Here is a 21460-nt window from a genome sequence, read left to right on the forward strand (position 1 = left end):
ATGAGGAATAGACTTATTTCGGTTTTGTGTCTTTCGAGAAAATCCCCTTTAACATGCACATAGCTGTGGCAAATCCAGAAATGTTTTTGTGAGATGAGTGGGGTGGGGGGATGGGGTGGAGTTCTACCTTTTAGATTGTATTTGTCAAAATTTAGGTGATGGTAGTTCCACCAATGCATAATAGTAGTAGCAGTTGTAGTATAGGTTGCAGTAATAGAGTTAACATCCATAGCAATTATAATTGCAATAGTTATGCAATGATAGTAGCATTAATATTATTATTAGCAGTAACATTTCAAACAACAACATTTTATACAAAATACAACATATAAAATCGACACAAACACCATAAAAAAGTGGGGCAATGCATGAGAAAGTAACTCTATTGATTAATTTAATTTCATTTTTATGCCAATGTTGACAGATGTCTGTCAAAAACACCTGAAGGGGACAAGGGGGTGTTACAACCGGGCGTGACGACAGCAGACTTACGGTCAAAGATCATCCTGCAATGCTGACTACTTGTCACAGTTGACCGGTATAAGGGTGTTATATATATATATTTCTTTGACACCGACCTAATTTCAACGTTTTAAATTCTTCAATAGAAATTTATTTTAGAATCAGAAATTATTTATAATCTTGGCCAGTGTTTTCATGGAAAAGTGCAGTAATTTAATTATGTATAGGTTAGCATAAGTAGGAGTTTATTTAACATTAGTTTAAAAAAGTTAAATTTAGTTTAGTTTAAGTTTAATTTAATTCTTGTTAGCAACATAATTAAACAGGGAACAAACCCACAAGCATAAGCTTATCAAACTAAATTGTACCCTTTTCACACAAACTTTGAAGGCCAATTTTTGTAAAGAATGTTGTGAGTTAGCATTCTGAGTATGAATTGAAGTCATCTCATTCTGAGTATGAACTGAAGTCAGCTCATTCTGAGTATGAATTGAAGTCATCTCATTCTGAGCATGAATTGAAGTCATCTCATTCTGAGTATGAATTGAAGTCATCTCATTCTGAGTATGAATTGAAGTCAGCTCATTCTGAGTATGAATTAAAGTCAGCTCATTCTGAGTATGAATTGAAGTCAGCTCATTCTGAGTATGAATTGAAGTCAGCTCATTCTGAGCATGAATTGAAGTCATCTCATTCTGAGTATGAATTGAAGTCAGCTCATTCTGAATATGAATTGAAGTCAGCTAATTCTGAGTAATAATTAAAGTCAGCTCATTCCGAGTCTGAATTGAAGTCAGCTCATTCTGAGTCTGAATTGAAGTCGGTTCATTCTGAGTATGAATTAAAGTCAGACCATTCTGAGTATGAATTGAAGTCAGCTCATTCTGTGTCTAAATTGAAGTCAGCTTATTTTGAGTATGAAATTAAAGTCAGCTCATTCTGAACATGAATTGAGGTCAGCTCATTCTGAGTATGAATTGAAGTCAGCTCATTCTGAGAATAAATTGAAGTCAGCTCATTCTGAGAATGAATTGATGTCAGCTCATTCTGAGTCTGAATTTAAGTCATCTCATTCTGAATATGAATTGAAGTCAGCTAATTCTGAGTAATAATTAAAGTCAGCTCATTCCGAGTCTGAATTGAAGTCAGCTCATTCTGAGTCTGAATTGAAGTCGGTTCATTCTGAGTATGAATTAAAGTCAGACCATTCTGAGTATGAATTGAAGTCAGGTCATTCTGTGTCTAAATTGAAGTCAGCTTATTTTGAGTATGAAATTAAAGTCAGCTCATTCTGAACATGAATTGAGGTCAGCTCATTCTGAGTATGAATTGAAGTCAGCTCATTCTGAGAATAAATTGAAGTCAGCTCATTCTGAGAATGAATTGATGTCAGCTCATTCTGAGTCTGAATTTAAGTCATCTCATTCTGAGTCTGAATTGAAGTCATCTCATTCTGAGCATGACTTGAAGTCATCTCATTCTGTGTCTGAACTGAAGTCAGCTCATTCCGAGTCTGAACTGAAGTCAGCTCATTTTGAGAATGAATTGAAGTCAGCTCATTCTGAGAATGAATTGAAGTCAGCTCATTCTGAGAATAAATTGAAGTCAGCTCATTCTGAGTCTGAATTGAAGTCAGCTCATTCTGAGTCTGAATTGAAGTCAGCTCATTCTGAGCATGACTTGAAGTCAGCTCATTCTGTGTCTGAACTGAAGTCAGCTCATTCCGAGTCTGAATTGAAGTCAGCTCATTCTGAGTTTGAATTGAAGTCAGCTCATTCTGAGTCTGAATTGGAATTGAAGCCCGCTCATAGTCTGAATTAAATTCAGCTCATTCTGAGAATGAATTGAAGACAGCTCATTCTGAGTTTGGATTCAAGCCAGCTCATTCTGAGTCTGAATTAAAGTCAGACCATTCTGAGTATGAATTGAAGCCATCTCATTCTGTGTCTAAATTGAAGTCAGCTTATTTTGAGTATGAAATTAAAGTCAGCTCATTCTGAACATGAATTGAGGTCAGCTCATTCTGAGTATGAATTGAAGTCAGCTCATTCTGAGAATAAATTGAAGTCAGCTCATTCTGAGAATGAATTGATGTCAGCTCATTCTGAGTCTGAATTTAAGTCATCTCATTCTGAGTCTGAATTGAAGTCATCTCATTCTGAGCATGACTTGAAGTCATCTCATTCTGTGTCTGAACTGAAGTCAGCTCATTCCGAGTCTGAACTGAAGTCAGCTCATTTCGAGTCTGAACTGAAGTCAGCTCATTCTGAGAATGAATTGAAGTCAGCTCATTTTGAGAATGAATTGAAGTCAGCTCATTCTGAGAATGAATTGAAGTCAGCTCATTCTGAGTCTGAATTGAAGTCAGCTCATTCTGAGTCTGAATTGAAGTCAGCTCATTCTGAGCATGACTTGAAGTCAGCTCATTATGTGTCTGAACTGAAGTCAGCTCATTTCGAGTCTGAATTGAAGTCAGCTCATTCTGAGTTTGAATTGAAGTCAGCTCATTCTGAGTTTGAATTGAAGTCAGCTCATTCTGAGTCTGAATTGAAGCCCGCTCATAGTCTGAATTAAATTCAGCTCATTCTGAGAATGAATTGAAGAAAGCTCATTCTGAGTTTGGATTCAAGCCAGCTCATTCTGAGTCTGAATTGAAGTCATCTCATTCTAAGCATGAATTGAATTCATCTCATTCTGAGCACGAATTCAAGTCAGCCTTCAATTCTTTACTGTACCTGTTGTAGAGTCGTATTTGGGGCAGGTGCTGTGTCACCACCATTTGAACTATTGCCATTTTCAGGTAGGCTTTCTGAGCCTGCAGTACTCTTCGGTGTGTGTGGTAGACCAACTGCACTAGTTTTGTCCTTTTTCTTCTCAATGAAATGTGTTTTTATACCTGAAAAATATAAGAGGAAATTACTTTAAATGATTTTAAAATATTGTATTCACTTGTATTGCCATAAACAAGCAAAAATAGATAATTATCAACTTCACTTTATCTGTTTATATCTCTCAAGCTACTGCATAGGGTTAGCAATCCTACATTACAATGTACTTTTTACCTATCATCATGATTGTAGGCATTTTTCATACAACATACTGCACATTATGGGTATTGCTAAACACCGCAAACCCCCGCAAACCTCCAAAAAAACATAGCAAACCCCACCGAACCAACATAAAAGTGATTAAATAATGTAGTGTATGACCCACTGGGTATATAAATTATTAAATTTCTACTGTTAACTACTTTTTGGGGGATAAAACATCATTTTTTGGTTAAAAATTAGCAATCATTTTTGACCAAAAAATGATGTTTTACCCCAAAAATAAGTAGTTAACAGTAGAAATTAAATTTTTTTTTTACATGGATATACCTAGTGAGTTGTACACTACATGATTCAATCACTTTTATGTTGGTTCAGTGGGGTTTGCTATATTTTTTTGGAGGTTTGCAGGGTTTAACAATCATTTTTGACCAAAAAAATGATGTTTCACCCCAAAAATAATTAGTTAACAGTAAAAATGTAATATTTTTTTTACATGGATATACCCAATGGGTTGTACACTACATGATTCAATCACTTTTATGTTGGTTCAATGGGGTTTGCTATGTTTTTTTGGAGGTTTGCGGGGGTTTGCGGGGTTTAGCAATACCCCACATTATCATTATATATTGTTTGAAGGTTTGTATGGCGAAATCAAATGTTGATATAAAGTTTTCGGTACACCACGAATAGTTCTGAAAAGAACTGTTGAGTTTCTCAATATGCTTTGATCCCTATTGATCAAACGTCAAGAAACTCAACTTTATATCAACATTATCAGTATAAAAACTTAAAATACTTAATCCAACAAGTTTTAGTATACTATAACTCATACATTTTCTAAACACACAGTGCTAATTCTAGATGAATTGATATGGATAATTATTCAATTAATTTAAATTGATTAACTAATTTAAACAAAGAACTACATTGCATGAGCTTTTAACTTATTTTATAGATTTACTTTATTATGATTCTTTATCATATTGTTAAATATGTATCTGCTGCCCTCTGTTGGTAATACAAGTTCAATGTAGATAAAAATCACACAATGTTCTATTTTAACTTCAACTTCCACTCTATTTCTCCGAAAAAATGAGAATTAAACTATAAATATCATTAACTATTCAATATTTGATGCTGCTCTTCTAATTCACTGTACATAAATTCTATTTATATACTCCAAAAAATCACATGATAACTATCTTTGTTAAAACAGTGAAAATGGATACATGTTGCCAAGCTGTTACCAAATAATTTTGTTCCCAGGATGAAATAATAATTGAAATAGGGGTTGATTTATATTTCAAATATTTGTCGATGTATTACACAATCTTTATCAATACTACGATTTACTTCATGCTTGGAAGGGGCAATTTTTGGGGTAGGGTTACGGAAAAAAGGATAACGGTAAAGGTAGTATTTATCAACCTCAAACTGGAAATTAAGGAAATTTGGATTAGGCCCTTTACGGACCCACAGCAGCCAGTAGTGTAGCTACTGCAGATCAGCACACCGGGACCCGATCCCCTACTCTTTTCGTGTACAAAGTTCTTTAATGTGCACTAAGCGAGTCATATGGCCGAGCGGTTAAGGCAGGGGCGCCGTTTATCGTACCTAAAGAGCCAACAACAACATCGGCAAGGGTTCGAGGCCGACTCGCTCCTAGTTCTGGTGGTGGAACAAGTCTTCTCGGATAAGGATTATAAACCGTAGGTCCAGTGTACACAGTTATAACCTGTGTGTACTTTAAAGAACCCAGTTCATTATTCGAAAAAGAGTAGGGGGTTACCCCGGTGAACTGGTTCACACAATAGCCTCTGTATCAGGGGGATTACCACCTATCTGATAGGACAGTGATTAATTCACTATTGGTAATCCTTGGCCACAGTGCCTAAAGACATAAATTAAAAATAAAATAAAATATGTACACAGGACCAACGGCTTTATGTCACATCTGAAGGTCGAGAAAATGCGAGTAAAGTATCTTGCCTAAGGATGCAATCAGTTTGATACAGATGCCACTGTGTTCTTAAAGAAATTGCAAATGCATGGTGTGTATATCAATTGACATTCATTTTGATGACCGTACTAGTGACATACGAATACAATTGCAGTGAAGTACATGAAAAATTATTCATTAATTTTCCAAAAGCCTAAAGCCTTGTTAAGTGTTCCAAGCTCAACTGACCCAAATATCATATCTAAGGTCTGGTTTTTTTTTGTAATTGAGCATTAATAATAGAAACTGCAAGCATGAACAAAAAATATGGAGCGCCCTCAATTTTTTATTTTAGATTTTTCTCAGTACAGTATTATTTTTTTTTTAGAGAGACTACATGTCATTAAATAAATGACAAAACCTGTTTTTTTTACAATCATACTGTATTTGTGCAACATAACATTTTTTGTCAGGCCCAACTGTCATAACGACACAGTCTCCTAATAATTCAAGTCTTGATGAAATATATTAAGCTGCATCCAATCAGTATCTAATTTAAATTCTTAACTACTTGTTTTAAATTTCTTTACGAGCACTAAAGTAATTACGATGAAGTCTTAAATAAACATCTCATTATTACAAGGCTTACGATTTGACTGGTCTGAAACTAATGTTGCTGTTTTTGTGTTTACCTAGGCCTAACTAGACAATTTACAGTCAGACAGAATCTTCATGTGGGCAGGTGAAAAGGGATTTTTGGCCAGTTGATTCTCTTTAACTAATTTGTACTTCCTAAACTGAATCCAATTTTCATTTTCAAGAAAAAGGGGAAATTTTCTAAATCTTTGCAAACATATGCGTAATGTAAATAAACTCAAATATTATTATTAAATAGGTTTATGAGTATAGCTTACTAACTGCAAGTAGAATTTGATTGGCTTGATATGCAGCAAATATTTGATGGGAAATTTGTTGTGGTAGACTTGTTGTGAACTACTACTGGTAGAGTGCGCTCCACAATATGGGGCGTTGCCCATACCAACAACTAACGAGTGATTGTGAAACATTACAGAACGTATTAATTTTGACTTCACCTACTGTTCAAAATTTTCCCAAATGTGTTCTTCAGACACACTAAGATGTTGACACCCAGAAACGTTAATCTTTGTCAAGGTATCTGACTCATTACTTCCTGAACACTATACTTATCAAATAAAGCACAAATTCATTTTCAAATGCCTTAGGGATCACCTCATCTGTCAGAAATTGAATGATATTTATAACAAAAAGCCATGGAACAAGGAATAGCATTTCCTAGTAAATCCCTCCAAAAACGATCTTTTAAAGCTGAATGATGGACAGTTTAATACTATTAAAGTATGTTACCTATCGATAAACATGAATTTAATAATTCAATATTTCATATCGACATACAATCTTATTTCTTTTCTTCTATTGCAAAATAACTTTGCAGAAAACTGCCAGTAAGACTTGTCTAGAATAAGTAATTGTTGCAAGAAATGTTGTCCCGTAATTTGTGATTTGTGACTGTGATTATATCTGAAACAGTATACCGTAAGTCTTCTAATAGTAACCCACACTCTAATAGTAACCCACACTCTAATAGTAACCCCGCTTCTAATAGTAACCCACCTTATAAGTCAATCTATAATAATAACAACCCACTACTCTAATAGTAACATGGGAGTTACTATTAGAGTCACAAAAACTTATGATGGAGCCGTATTTTGAAAATAAGGAGATACTGCATGTTGATCTCAGGAGTGGGGGAGGATTGAGTGTTTTTGAGTTTATAAAATAAAGTTTGGAAAAGTTGGAGGTGGGTTACTATTTTCATATTAATAATAATATTAATATTGGGGGCTACTATTACTCTAATAGTAACCCACCCTAAAAAACAATCAAAGAATAATAACCCAGGGTTACAATTAGAAGATTTACGGTAAGCACTTTTTTAACACTTTCACCGCCAAAGACGGAAATCTCCGTCTTTCGATGCCCAGCGCCAGACCGCCAAAGACGGAAATTTCCGTCTTTGGCTTTTTATTGCACAATTTGTTAGATCAGGTATATATGGACCGCATGTAGAAATTTCAACATCCAAATCGATCTGGACCGCAAATATTTTGATACTTTATTAACCCCTAGTGCCATTGACCCAGCTGGTCTACATCGTGTCCTATCCGTAAACAACATAAAGTGCTTACTGCGGACGAAGCAATTGCAGAAATATTTGCCAACTCTGACTCTGAAAATGAGTATTTATTATCCCCAGATGATGAAGGTATATTTGTACCTAAATCTGGTTTATAAAATGTAATAAATAATTGGAGATAATTTAGCTAGCCTGGCCTAGGCTAGTTTGTAGAATAGGTTGAGAATCGTGACACTGACAGACGGTGCAGCCAGGCTAAAAACCTCATTATCTCTGCTTTGTTCTCCGATTGAGCCTAAAGTGCTAAAAGTGAGCCAAGTTCTTTGTACAATTATGTGGTATTACAGTTTTATTTCAATAAAGTGTTTGGTACCATTGGAAAGTTTATTTCTATCTCATTATTTGAGTGTATATTGCATGTTATTCTGATTACAAACACCTTTGCTATGAGCTTTGAAAAACAGGTAAATTTATCTAAAATGGCTGGCGGTGAGGGGTACTTCCTTTATTGAATGCCTGGCGGTGAAAGTGTTAAGACAAAGAATTAATTACAGTGTTCTTAAAAACAAAAGTTACTCGTAATTAATACATGAGAGATTTCAATTTGCTACAAACTAGGTATATTATATATTCTACCGTAATCATTTATTGGCTTCATTAGCGGACATTGGGTTTCTTCAACATATAATGATTCTAATGTACAGTAAAGATCTAAAGGTCTAAAAGATGATGAAACAATATGTGCAGGCCATAAGTGGTCAACCCATTAACGCCAATTCACACAGACAAGCGGTGATGGTAAGTGGAAAACTGCGCAGCTTATCCCACGTAGAATCTGTCCACCCGCTCAGAGTTGTATGTAAATAGTCATAATGAGTAACAGATCTGTCTGTGTAAATTGGCCTTTATAAAGTAAACTAACATTAATAATAATTAATTAGAATATTAAATTAAAATACAAAAATACATACAGTTGGCTTATTCACAATTCATACACGTTTAAACATTTTTTTATTAAAGTGAATACTTGAGGAAATCCTTAAACATTGATGGACATACAGTAGTATTAAGGAATGGAAAATGTCTGTGCACCTATAAGTACAATTGTTGAATACAGCTACTAGCTCAGACTACCTTTTCATACAAACAGTTCAAAAGCCATTAGGGCACAAAGTTGTTGGCAACATGCATTATTAAACTCAGCTGACTAGGTTTCTTTATCAATATCATAATATCTATAGCCATTAATTAGGTTAAAAAGTCATGAGTTCCAAGTCATGCGTTAAAACCACAGCTTGTTTTAATCATCCAAGACACTCAAAAAAGCAAATGAATGCTTTCCTCTTTCTTAAAAAACTAAGCCACGTGGGATGTTTGAGGCTTGTAAGTGAGAAGAAATAATGGGCTTGAAGCAACCAATAATACATATATTTAACACTAATGCCCACTAGTATTTTTTTTTCAACATACATCCAACATAAGCATATGACAGGATGGAAAGAAACCCATACTCAAATGACATAGTGATATTAATATTAACCATGAAAAAATCATGGTATTTTGACATGATTTGAACCCAAATCCCTAGAATTGCTAAACAAGCAATGGTGGTGCCACTACACCTACCTTAAGGAAGCTTTTTTCATAATCTTTGTTAATTGCAACATCCATATACATGGTATCGATATGACAAAAGTTGTACTGGTTTAAACTACACTACACAAAAAAACCACTCAAAGGAAGGGGTGGAGAACTGCCATGGAGCAAATATATATACATGTTCTTTATGCCGAACACAGTAGTAGCAAACGTTCTGAAGGTTTAATACTGAAATAACATTGCATAATGAATAATATTAATGCTCTTTTATATTGGTGTTGGCAGAAAACAAGGGAATAACAATATCATTGCGCCCTCTATACACAAGTTCATACTGACAACTTTTACATATGGACTCCCAAATTTGGTTGACTTGTCTCTAGTAATAACAAAAACTTACAAAAAAAATGTTAATGCTTGCTTGTTATTCAAAATTCATATCAATGGCCATTATTACTAATTAAGATTTAACAACTCTTCTACACATCCTTCATTCAAAATTTAAAACACATTTTTTAGGTATAATATTCTTAAATTCAATAAAGTAAGAAAGATTGATGATTCACAATGTTAGTACAAGAAGCATTGAAAGAAAAGAAAAATTAAATAAATGTTTAGCAATCACCTTGAAGAGACGATTATAATAAATAAAATCAACTGAATGTAAAATCTTAATTGAATTCAAACTAATCAAATTATTATATTTAAAAAATCAGTATAGTGTAATTGCATGTCAGCCTTGAACGAAGATGCTATTTTAGAACTGTGATAAACTATTTATATAACACTTGGTTTTATTAGCGCCTCACAAAGGAAACAATTATAACTTGCAATACATTTGAAACCAAAACTATAAGGCAATGCTATAAATAGCTAATACAGATACCCTGGAGAATTGTAGACATTAATTCCTGCTTTACATTTCAACAATAAGCTGGATTCTAGGGCAGCCTCTACGACGATCTATTGTTAAATATGTCAGCATTGTTAAGTAGTTTATTAGCTTACTTAGGCTACCAAGTGTAAAGCTACAGTTAGCTTTTCTGTGCTACAGTTAGCTTTTCTGTGCTACAGTTAGCTTTTCTGTGCTACAGTTAGCTTTTCTGTGCTACAGTTAGCTTTTCTGTGCTACAGTTAGCTTTTCTGTGCTACAGTTAGCTTTTCTGTGCTACAGTTAGCTTTTCTGTGCTACAGTTAGCTTTTCTGTGCTACAGTTAGCTTTTCTGTGCTACAGTTAGCTTTTCTGTGCTACAGTTAGCTTTTCTGTGCTACAGTTAGCTTTTCTGTGCTACAGTTAGCTTTTCTGTGCTACAGTTAGCTTTTCTGTGCTACAGTTAGCTTTTCTGTGCTACAGTTAGCTTTTCTGTGCTACAGTTAGCTTTTCTGTGCTACAGTTAGCTTTTCTGTGCTACAGTTAGCTTTTCTGTGCTACAGTTAGCTTGTCTGTGCTACAGTTAGGTTGTCTGTGCTACAGTTAGGTTGTCTGTGCTACAGTTAGGTTGTCTGTGCTACAGTTAGCTTGTCTGTGCTACAGTTAGCTTGTCTGTGCTACAGTTAGCTATGTTAGTTGTTGCCGAGTTTTAAATTTTAAATGAAGGGTATGTAGAAGAGTTTCTAAATATTAATTTGTTTATAACAATAGCCATTGATATGAACTTTGGATAAAAAAAGGTTTTTTATCAATCTTTCTGCACATTGTGCACATGTATCTTAGCATGAGCAGGTTTGACACTGATTTGTCGTAGGTTGCCCACAATTTTAGGCCAAATCATAATTTTTTTTCTATTTGTTATAGTATAGTATTTCCGTACATCCAAAATTTCTGTAGTAATTGTCGGTGTTTTATAGAACTTGAGAAGCCTACAGTTAGCTTGTATTTAATTAAGTAAGCTTGTCGAGCTATCAGTTGTATGAACACGATGTCACATTTATTTATCTGCTTTTTAATAGATTTAAATTTAAACGTAAATATCACCATTATCATTCCTTAGATACATAACTTTATTTTTACCTTAAAGATGTATTGTCCCTTAAAACACACAAAAATGAAGGTTAAAATATTCTAAATTTAAATTGGCCATATTAAAGTAATATTAAAGTTATTCACCTTAAGTCGAAAATTCGAGCCAAAATCAGCTAAATTAATTTGATTACATTTCGTCTGGAGCGAAAGTAAACAATAACTATTATGATACTTCAAAATGACCCACTTTTTTCGAAATCTTTTTTTTTTTTTTTTTTGGAATTTGACAAAGGGACAATACATCTTTAAGAAAAAAAACCTTGTTCTTGGTGAAGATTTCACATTTATTTATGCTCTGCTATTTTTTTCTATAGATTGAAACCAGAAAATTAAGACCAACGCCCGTATTCTTAAACCGGACTTTAGTCGTAGTTCGAAGTTCGACTTGAAAAAGTCATAGTTCGAGCTATTACTTCAAATTCGATTAAAAAACGAAGTAGTCGAAGTTTGCAGTTCGACTTAATGAAGTCGAGCTTTTAGTCGAGTTGCACACGTCTGGGTAACAAAGGCTATACATTGGCCAATGACAAGAGAGTATTTGAGGAGCAGACGAAATTTTGCGCATTGATATCACTTTCCATTTCTTACAACACTTTTTACGCATCAGGACTATTTACATGAAAAATAATTTTAATCGTTAATTATTAGAACAATATCAGTATTAATTTAACAGTGAAGTATATTTGATTAACAACAAATAAAATCTTCAAAATATATTTAGGAACCATGGCGGTACGGTAACTTTTATATTTTCTAGGCCCCCAACAAAGTATGATCGCGACGAACCACGCACTTCATAGCGTGACAAGAAAGCGCTAGGCCCCCTAAACATTCCATCGCGTGGTGAATTGCCGCATCTCCCATTGTCGCTATGGCGTGACGTCGGACTTGCGCGAAGAAAATAATGTAATTTGTATACAGTTGTAAATAAAGATGATTTTCATTATTATAACTTATACCAATGTATATTTAATTAAGCTAATATAAATATAGATATTTCATTCTTCAATATCTGGCCAATATAACAACTCAATGACTGTTACGTTTTTTATAAACATCGTTTAAAAACCATTTAGTTGACCATTTAGCCAGCCCCCTCCAGGACTAAAGAAATCGATCAAAATCCGTCTCGATTTAGTCGAGGTTGGCCTGATTTAGTTGGTGATTTAGTTGAAGTTCGGTTTATGAATTAAAATGACGTCATTTTTTTAGTTTTAGCTCGAACTACGACTAAAGTCCGAATTAAGAATACGGGCGTTAGTAAAATGTAAACATATCACCACTGAAATCTTTATGCAGAAAATGCACAATAACAATGCTAAAATTACCACACATAAATTAAACAAGAGCTTTTCAACAGCTTACATATGTCTGAGCGGATAACCAACCGCTTATTTTTACAACAAACACGCCTATTAAATACTATTTTTAGCTTTGAATACACTATTTTTAGTTGACCACGGTCGTTTTACCGTTCATAGCATTTTAGTATATATTGGCAGAATAGAATAATAGGAGTGTTAGTAATTACTAAACCACTTATTCATACTATCCAGGTAAAGAATCTCAAAATAAAACATAATTCATATTTATGCATGCTGTAAATAAAAAATTATCAAATTAACATACTCAGTACAACAAAAGCTTATGTGATCTCATTTTAATTTATATCGTGATTATCGTGTTTAATATTTTAATATTACAGTCTGAAAATAGATCTCTAATAAATTTTATTTAATCTCGTTTTTAATGCAATCGTGAGATAACTTTTCTATTTAAAAAATAATCTGGCTGTATTAAACTTTACTTGACTTTTAATTTTAGTATTAACTGCTGCTATCTTTATTATTTTAGGATTTGGCACAATATTAATTAATATAGTAGTACTTTATATACTGTTTAATATTTTATAAACTTATTTAAATAGAATTGGAAGCCACATAAAAATGATCACGGTTTGATTAGTATACATAGCAATAATTGTATATGTTGTTTATGTAATTGTAAATTACATAAAGTTCAGTTCATGCAGTATAAATGACTTATTGTGAGTTGAATAGCGAGAATATTTTCATGAAGTTAAAAGATTGACTGTTCTGGCGATATTGTACAATACCATTTATAAGTTAGTTTTACTGTATAAAGAAATACACATCAGAAGCTTCTTTGGGACACCCTATAAAGAAACATCTCTATTATGGGACACGTTCCTGTGTAATGGAAGAACAATGTTTTAACATTATGGCCAACATTATTCAGGGGCATGTATTGAGGGAACACTTCCCCTGGAAAATAACAGCACTATATGTCTTAAAACTAAGGCCAAACACTGGTGGGTCCAAATGATGTCCCCCTAATAGGGGTTCTACTGTATTACTATATAAACAAAGATACAACAACAAACAACTTGTAATAAACTAGGTCACTCAAGGATTCACGTGATTATTAAAATTTGAAAGAATGTAAAAATAGATCAGCATTTTGATTGATTTGATCAGTTAAAATCTGCAATTTAAATTTCATACTTGATGCAGTTTGTAGAGCAAATTAGAAATGAAAACTTAATCTATTGATGATGAAAGTCAATATTGTTATTATACTGTTTATATTCAGATGCGGTGAAAGGATGCATTATATACCAATCCAGATAAATATCGTATTTAAACGCCCCGCTTTGAATAAACGCCTCCCTCAAATAAATGCCCCGCTTTGAATAAACACCTCCCTCAAATAAATGCCCAGCTTTGAATAAACGCCTCCCTCAAATAAATTCCCCGCTTTGAATAAATGGCTCCCTCAAATAAATGCCCCGCTTGGAATAAACGCCTCCCTCAAATAAATTCCCCGCTTTGAAAAAATGGCTCCCTTAAATAAATGCCCAGCTTTGAATAAATGCCTCTCTCAAATAAATGCCTCGCTTTGAATAAACGCCTCCCTCAAATAAATGCCCCGCTTTGAATAAACGCCTCCCTCAAATAAATGCCCCGCTTTGAATAAACGCCTCTCTCAAATAAATTCCTCGCTTTGAATAACCGCCTCCCTCAAATAAATGCCCCGCTTTAAATAAATGGCCCCCTCAAATAAATGCCCAGCTTTGAATATACGACTCCCTCAAATAAATGCCTCGCTTTGAATAAACGCCTCCATCAAAAAAAATATTATACTATATCACACAACACATACAGTGGAACCTTCATTTTACGTACGGTACGGGACTGAAAGGCGTACTTAAAACACAGGGAATAGGGGAAGTAGGAGTAGGATAGGAATAGGGGAATGCACGTGTAGCTTGTCTCACACAGCCATTTTTATTATGCTTTGTTGTTGTTAAATTGCGCCTTCAATGTAAGAAAATGATGACGTCATCGGTTATTTTAGGCGTACGTAAAATCCAGGGAACGTAAAATCAGGGTACGTAAAACGAAGGTTCTACTGTACTTGGCATTTGATTGGTTGAATATGTATCACATGCCATGTGTTATTTGGATCCTTTTTCACTATTTGAGCTAATCACACTATTGGCGTTACTTTGCACATTTTATTTTGCAACGCAAGACTGACACACTAAAAACCAACCTATAGACTTAGTGTGTGCCGCTTGTAATGGATCTACTTTGGGGGGAAAATCAGAGAAAATGTGTATATACCAAAATATCAAACAAATACGGGACAAAACTATATCAGGTATTGTGATGCAAAGCTGTGGAATGATATCCCAGATGATTAAGGTTGTTAACAAAATTTTAAAAAGAAATGAAAGAATATTATTTGTTTATTTAAATAATTATTTTTGTGTTTCAAAAAAGAATTATATATTTCAGATAAAGTTAAAAAGATTGTTTTCATGTATATTAAGTTTAGAAAGGTTTCCCTTATTTATTTATCAACTATTTATTTATTATTTATTTATTTATTATTTATTTATTTATTATTTATTCTTCAAAGTTATGACTATTTTGTTAGCCTATCCCTTGATATGTTTACAATGTTTATTATACTACTATTTATTTTTAGTTAAATAAAAAGAAATTCAAGATAGAAATATCACCGCATACTTTATTATGTTGACATCTTGACCTAGATTCTTCAATATAAACATCTAATTATTACCCCAAATCCAGTACGAACATTAGTATATATTTAACTAACAAATACAGTACTTGAACTATATAATCCGCAATAAAAAAAAATACAATCTTTTTTATATTTAACTAACAAATACAGTACTTGAACTATATAATCCGCAATAAATAAAAATACAATCTTTTTTATATTTAACTAACAAATACAGTACTTAAACTATATAATCCTCAATAAATAAAAATATAATCTCCCTGAATAAGAAACTAAAGAAGGTATATGAAACATACAATCAACGTGAGAGGTATATTCAGAACATATTCAATGTATATTTATCTAGACCTTTATGTAAAAAAAGGGTCCTTATTATATTACACAAGCCTTGTATGTTGTTCTTTTATTCTATGAAGAGCCCTTAGCTGTTTATTTTATCAAGGAATGTTATTTGTTTAATTTCTTCCAATTCATTTCTTTTTAGCAGTATATTTCTATAAATAACCTAATAATCTATTGCAGTCACAATCATCCTCATCATCTTCAGCACCATCCTCCTTGTTTAGTTTCAGTTGGTTAATGTATACTTCAAGTTGTTTGGCATAGGCCCCTTGGCATTACTGTCAATCACAAACACTTGTGATGGATAATATAAAGTAGTTCATTACAAGTCTACACCAAGCAAATGCATTTAACGTGGTATAGTACTGTATACAAAAATAATAATAAAGATGAAATATAAGCAGTGGCGTTATTGCTTAAATTTTTCAAAGACTGAGATAGATTGTGTATGACCATGGAGAAATCAGGTATGACTGAATTGGGAGGAGTCACTTTTCTAGACCTAGGCCTGTTTTCCACTAGAATGCAATGCATGAAAATATGCATAACGCAAACAATTTATCATCTGAAATATGTCTTGCTCTATGTGTCTGTGTATTGCGTCCTTTATGGAAACCAAGTGCAAATACCTTCCACAGATTGAAAAACATAGTACACCATAAACATGATGCATTCAATGGTAAAATTCAATGAATATATCTTATTCGTGTATCCACCATTGACCTCAAAACCCTCAAAATTAATCTCTAATCTTAATACATAAGAATAACATTTATTTTTTTTAGTTCACATCTGCACAGGCAGGTGAGGAGGCTGGACACTCAATATTCATTTAATATTTATTTAATAATAAGGCACCATGCTTCCCCTTTCTTTTACTGCATTCCTCCTCCCCCCCCCCCCCACCTCCCTATCTATTACAACATCCCTGCAATTACCTTAATCATTATCATGCTTGTCTCACAGCATGGCCGGTACACAAAGCCTTTCACTTTAATAACAGAAAAATCAATACTGATTTGCCTTCAATCACTGTCTTCTTTGCGTCAATTAATTAAATTTAATTTATTTCGATTTGATGACATGACAAGTAAATTCACACTTATGTTATTTTAAAGATTTGATAATTTTATTACAGAAAACACTTCTTACATAATAAGTTTAAGCAGAACAAAAGCTTGAGTTACTTTGAGTATATGTGGATCTTAGCCACCTCCTCCAACTCTCCTAAATTCTGATTTTATAGTGCAAAAGATAGGACATTTTACGCTGTAAAATTGATAAATTCTGATTCAAAATGACCATACATCTTTAAATAAGGTTCAATTGCGAAAGTCTGTGAAGACAGAACCAAAGGTCATCACATTTACATAAAGTCGACCAAATTTGGTCAAACCAGCCAACGTATGCGAATAGTAAATACTAAATTCAAAGAGCATATTTTAATTTAAATGCACAAGACTTGCAGGTTAATTTCTATGTTTTATGATGCATCTTTTTTATATTATACAGTACTTGAATTTGTATCTTTTAATTTTTTTTAATTGTTTTAATTTTTTATAAATTCTGTTCATTCATTAATCCTTTTTACTTTTAAATCAAATTATTAATAATACTGTATTGTGTACTGTAGCTTACAGTATGTTAAAATTGTTTTTATGTTTTTATCATGGGAACATTTTCTCTATGGTTTTTATACCACACTGTATATACCTTTTTTGTTAATTTTAAGAATAATTTATGGCCTTGCACGGCCTTGACGAAAAACACCTTTTGGTGATCAAGTTCTCCTTGTTGAAATAAAGCATTTATTATTATTATAGTCATAGGTGCTAGGTTGTTGCAAAAATCGAAAGCTCTTTACTGGCACTAACTAGTGCTTCACAGTGTTGCATTGGACATACTATAAATAGCATTCAAAATGTAGCAGGAAAATTAGATGACCAAAGACTGTTAATTCTAGGTCTGACACGTTTTTCGTACATAAACATGGTGGTCCATAACCAGAGAGAGGATTCAGTTGTAACAGCTCACTCACTTCTGTTACTGGTGAACTAATTACATTAGATGTCTAAGTGGGTATAACTTTGTTATTTCATAGCACTTTCTTTCATACCTTTAGTTAGAAAGATATTTTTAGATATGAAAAATCAATAACAGTTTGATTGCAAAAGCATTAGCTAATTTAAGCATTCATAAATCTATTTATAGTACTACTATTCAAGGAGGCAAAGAAGGCAGTAGTGTAACGGCTATGATCGCTCACTGGCTAAACCCAGGAGCCAAGAGCTAAGGGGCACCAGAGTATGAGCAGCCCAATGCAACTACAAAGTGTCAGAGGGCACCTTAGGAGTGCAAAATGCCTTTTCCCCAGTGTTATGCCACTGGATAGATACAAGTATAGATGCTTGCATTGTACCACAGTTGCTCCCATATAACTATTGGGTAATGTCACTGTCATTTGGGTAATGTCACTGTCATTTGGGTAATATAACCAGTATACCAACTTTCAATGAGAGGGCTAAAAGGTATATCATGGCAATAAAAAAAATAGTCTCAATTCTAACTGATGCCGGCATGATGATGCCTACATGACCAGTTTTTCTACTGGCATGGTAAAGGCCAATTTACACATATGTACAGTAATGGTAAGCTTGTACAATGTGGAATCTGTATCTATTCTGAGTGGGTTTCTGCTCAATCTCTCCATGTTTTGCGTAAATTGTCATAAGAAATAATGAGTAATTAATGACACAAATTTTAAATTTATTTTATGCATTTCAATAAATTTAATTTCTTAATGTATTTAAATGAGACTTATATATTGCTATTAAACAGAATAAGGACAATGTATATTGATCAAGGTAAAGCCAGCACATAATACACCATTGATATTATACCTATTTTTAGAACTGGCACGCTATAAATAGATTGTATTATAAATAAATATGGGTTTTATTTCCTCAATAGAAAAAATACTTTAAACATCCATATGTACCTTTATCAAAAGAAACATTGTTTGTTTTATGACACATACCAGGAGCAATATACAAAAATTCCCCAACAAATTGTTTAAAATATCATTCGGTTCTAAAACTTGTGAATGATATACGGAAAAAAAATTTATCCACAACATGTGATAAGCTCACCCAATAAATTTAAATTTTCGTTATGCCAAAGTACATTTTTTAATGAAATAAATTCTCATTTATGTATGATAAAATAAAGAACATAATTGATAAATAGGAATTGGATAGTTCACGGAAAAGAGAGTCATGTTGTCCCTGCTTTATAAGCAAAATAAAAGAGTATGACATTCAATCTGGCATGAAGGATGGATTTTCACGGGACCATTCAAATGGTTATTAAGTAATTGTACTTCTTTTGTATGTAAGATTAAATATGAAATTTAAAATATTTTAGGTATAACTGGATTTTCACGACTGTAATCCCAATTCTGAAAGCAGATAATTTTGGGAAGAGAATGCTGTCACTTATCTGCTTTGTAGGCTATAGGCCTATGTAAAATTGGGGAATGACATTGGCAGTTGGTTGGCCGATGTACATAAAAGATGATTTTATTTTGGATCCTTTAAACAGTGGTGTCTGATTTGTATTTGCTTGGTGAGGCAAGGGCACTAGATACTGTATTGCAGTATTATTTTTCCATTGATGCTGTGTATAGTGTCAAATTGAATTCTCATTATTGTTGGTACTACTACTACCGTGTACTACTTATATTTATTTATATCATCATGTATTTGTTCAAACTTTAATTCAATTAAACAATTGATTGATATTTTTAGAATTGGTACACTAAAAATAGATTTAGAATCATAAAAATGAGTTTTATTTCCTTAATAGAAAAAGTTCTTCAAACAAACAAGAATCGTTAAATGAATAAATGCATTGTTTTCATTATGGGACATTGCCAAGAATGGATAATAATAGACATTTATTACAGCAATTGTTCAATAAGAATTTTCACAAAAGAATTTGCTTTATCTAGGCCTCCAGAAACCCGATAATACAACATTATTATTAAAACCATAAAACTGTGTTATGAAAATAGAAACTATCTTTCCAAAAATACACTATCTGTATTTTATCTATACAATGTGAGAGAATAATGGCATTACCAAAAGGGTCCCATTGTGCCTTTAGTTCCTACTACACGGCACTAAATTGTCCCTTTACTATGACAGGGGCTAGGATGGTGCTCAAGTAGTATACCGGGGTAAACAGCTACTGTTTGGTGCAGCGCACACCAGGCAGATGTTAACACTGGACTTATCAAAGAGAAGCCATCATGAACCTGTATGGTGATTATTTTTATGTCTCAGTTAATTCCTGTCTTAAACACACTTTGCTATTCCACTCAGAGCTGCTTCATAATTTGTCCTCTAGTAGTTTTTGTTTTCATAACATCCCTTCCTCAAGTACTAAAGTCACTACCAAACATAACACGATTCCATGTTTAAGAATGTCTATACGGTATGTGAAATGTAAAACAAGAAATGTAGTCAATTATTTTTGAAGAAAAACTATCTAAATATAATAAAATAATGACAATTATTTCACCTGTTGTCAATAAATCATTTATGATTTTAGTTTAGATATAAAATTATATTTGAAATGATAAAATAATATAAATAATAAAAACGTCATAAATGTACACCAATAATTGCTCTATAAAATATATATTTTAAAATAATTAATATTTTTATCTTTTTTCAATCATATCAAATCAAATAAAAGTCGTATGGTCTCATGATTGGTAAAGTAATTATGCCAGCTGTCTTTAGTAAGAATTTTTTTCTAATTTACGCAATAAATGGGAAATCGCTGTAGGTTTAACACGTTCACTGCCAAGGCATTTTCCGTAATTTCTGTCCCAGTGCCAAGTCCCGTTTACATATTAAATTACAGTTTGAAAGTGTAACATCTGGTCACAGACTATCATGATGTCATTCAAAATACGATGGCGGGAAAAACCGTTGAGACGTATAAATACGTCACTGGCAATGGTCCAACAATTTTATTGACTTTGCCAGGAACGTAAATATACGTCGGGGATTTTCCGCGCTAAAATCGGTCAAACCTATCATCGAGAGATAAAAACAGTAAACCACACTGAATCATTTCATCCTTTATTATTTTTATTTACTATTAGCGCAATTTATGACATGTTTGAGATGATTATATTGAGTGTGAGGGCGCCATCGTATCAACCATATTCAATGCATGAGGGAATAAACACAAACAAACATATGACATTTATTTTTAGATTATCGTTTACGTACATCATTCATAAACTGCCATGCGATAATTCCTGTTCCAATCACCACTGCCAGCGATTCTACATACAATACAAAAGTGCTACGATTTTGACGTAGTATTACGTCTTGGCAAGTAGCGACACGCAATTTTTGACGTATAAATACGCCGTGGCAGTGAACGTGTTAACAACATCATGAAAACACAATAAAAAATTACCCTTTTACTTGATTGAAGCTGGCTTGTTTTAAGCTAAATTATTTCAATAAATTGAAATTGAAATAAAACAGACAGAAAGTAAGTAAGTAAGTAACTGTATTGACAAACACTTTTGGATCAGTGGCAACACACTCATTAGTGGTGCAGTCAACTTAGACTACATACAAATAAACATTATAAACCAAACATGTATGTATGTACACTCAACGATACATGTATGTATGTACACTCAACGATGATATTCAAATCTTAACAATGAATTTGGTTTATTGCAATAATTGTTGTATAGTACTGTAGAA

The 21460-nt window shown here is 33.1% G+C and overlaps 1 protein-coding gene across 2 annotated transcripts in view; it reads right to left on the reverse strand.

Moving 5' to 3' along the window:
- Positions 1-21460, reverse strand: part of LOC140050529 (adenylate cyclase type 9-like) — a 63234-nt gene that overhangs the window by 9881 nt on the left and 31893 nt on the right. For both annotated transcript variants that reach the window (XM_072095767.1, XM_072095768.1), the window contains exon 3: positions 3198-3358. In XM_072095767.1, coding sequence (XP_071951868.1) covers positions 3198-3358 — 161 coding nt within the window. The remainder of the gene's footprint in view (positions 1-3197; positions 3359-21460) is intronic.

The sequence above is a fragment of the Antedon mediterranea genome, chromosome 5, assembly GCF_964355755.1.
Source record: "Antedon mediterranea chromosome 5, ecAntMedi1.1, whole genome shotgun sequence".
NCBI lineage: Eukaryota > Metazoa > Echinodermata > Crinoidea > Comatulida > Antedonidae > Antedon > Antedon mediterranea.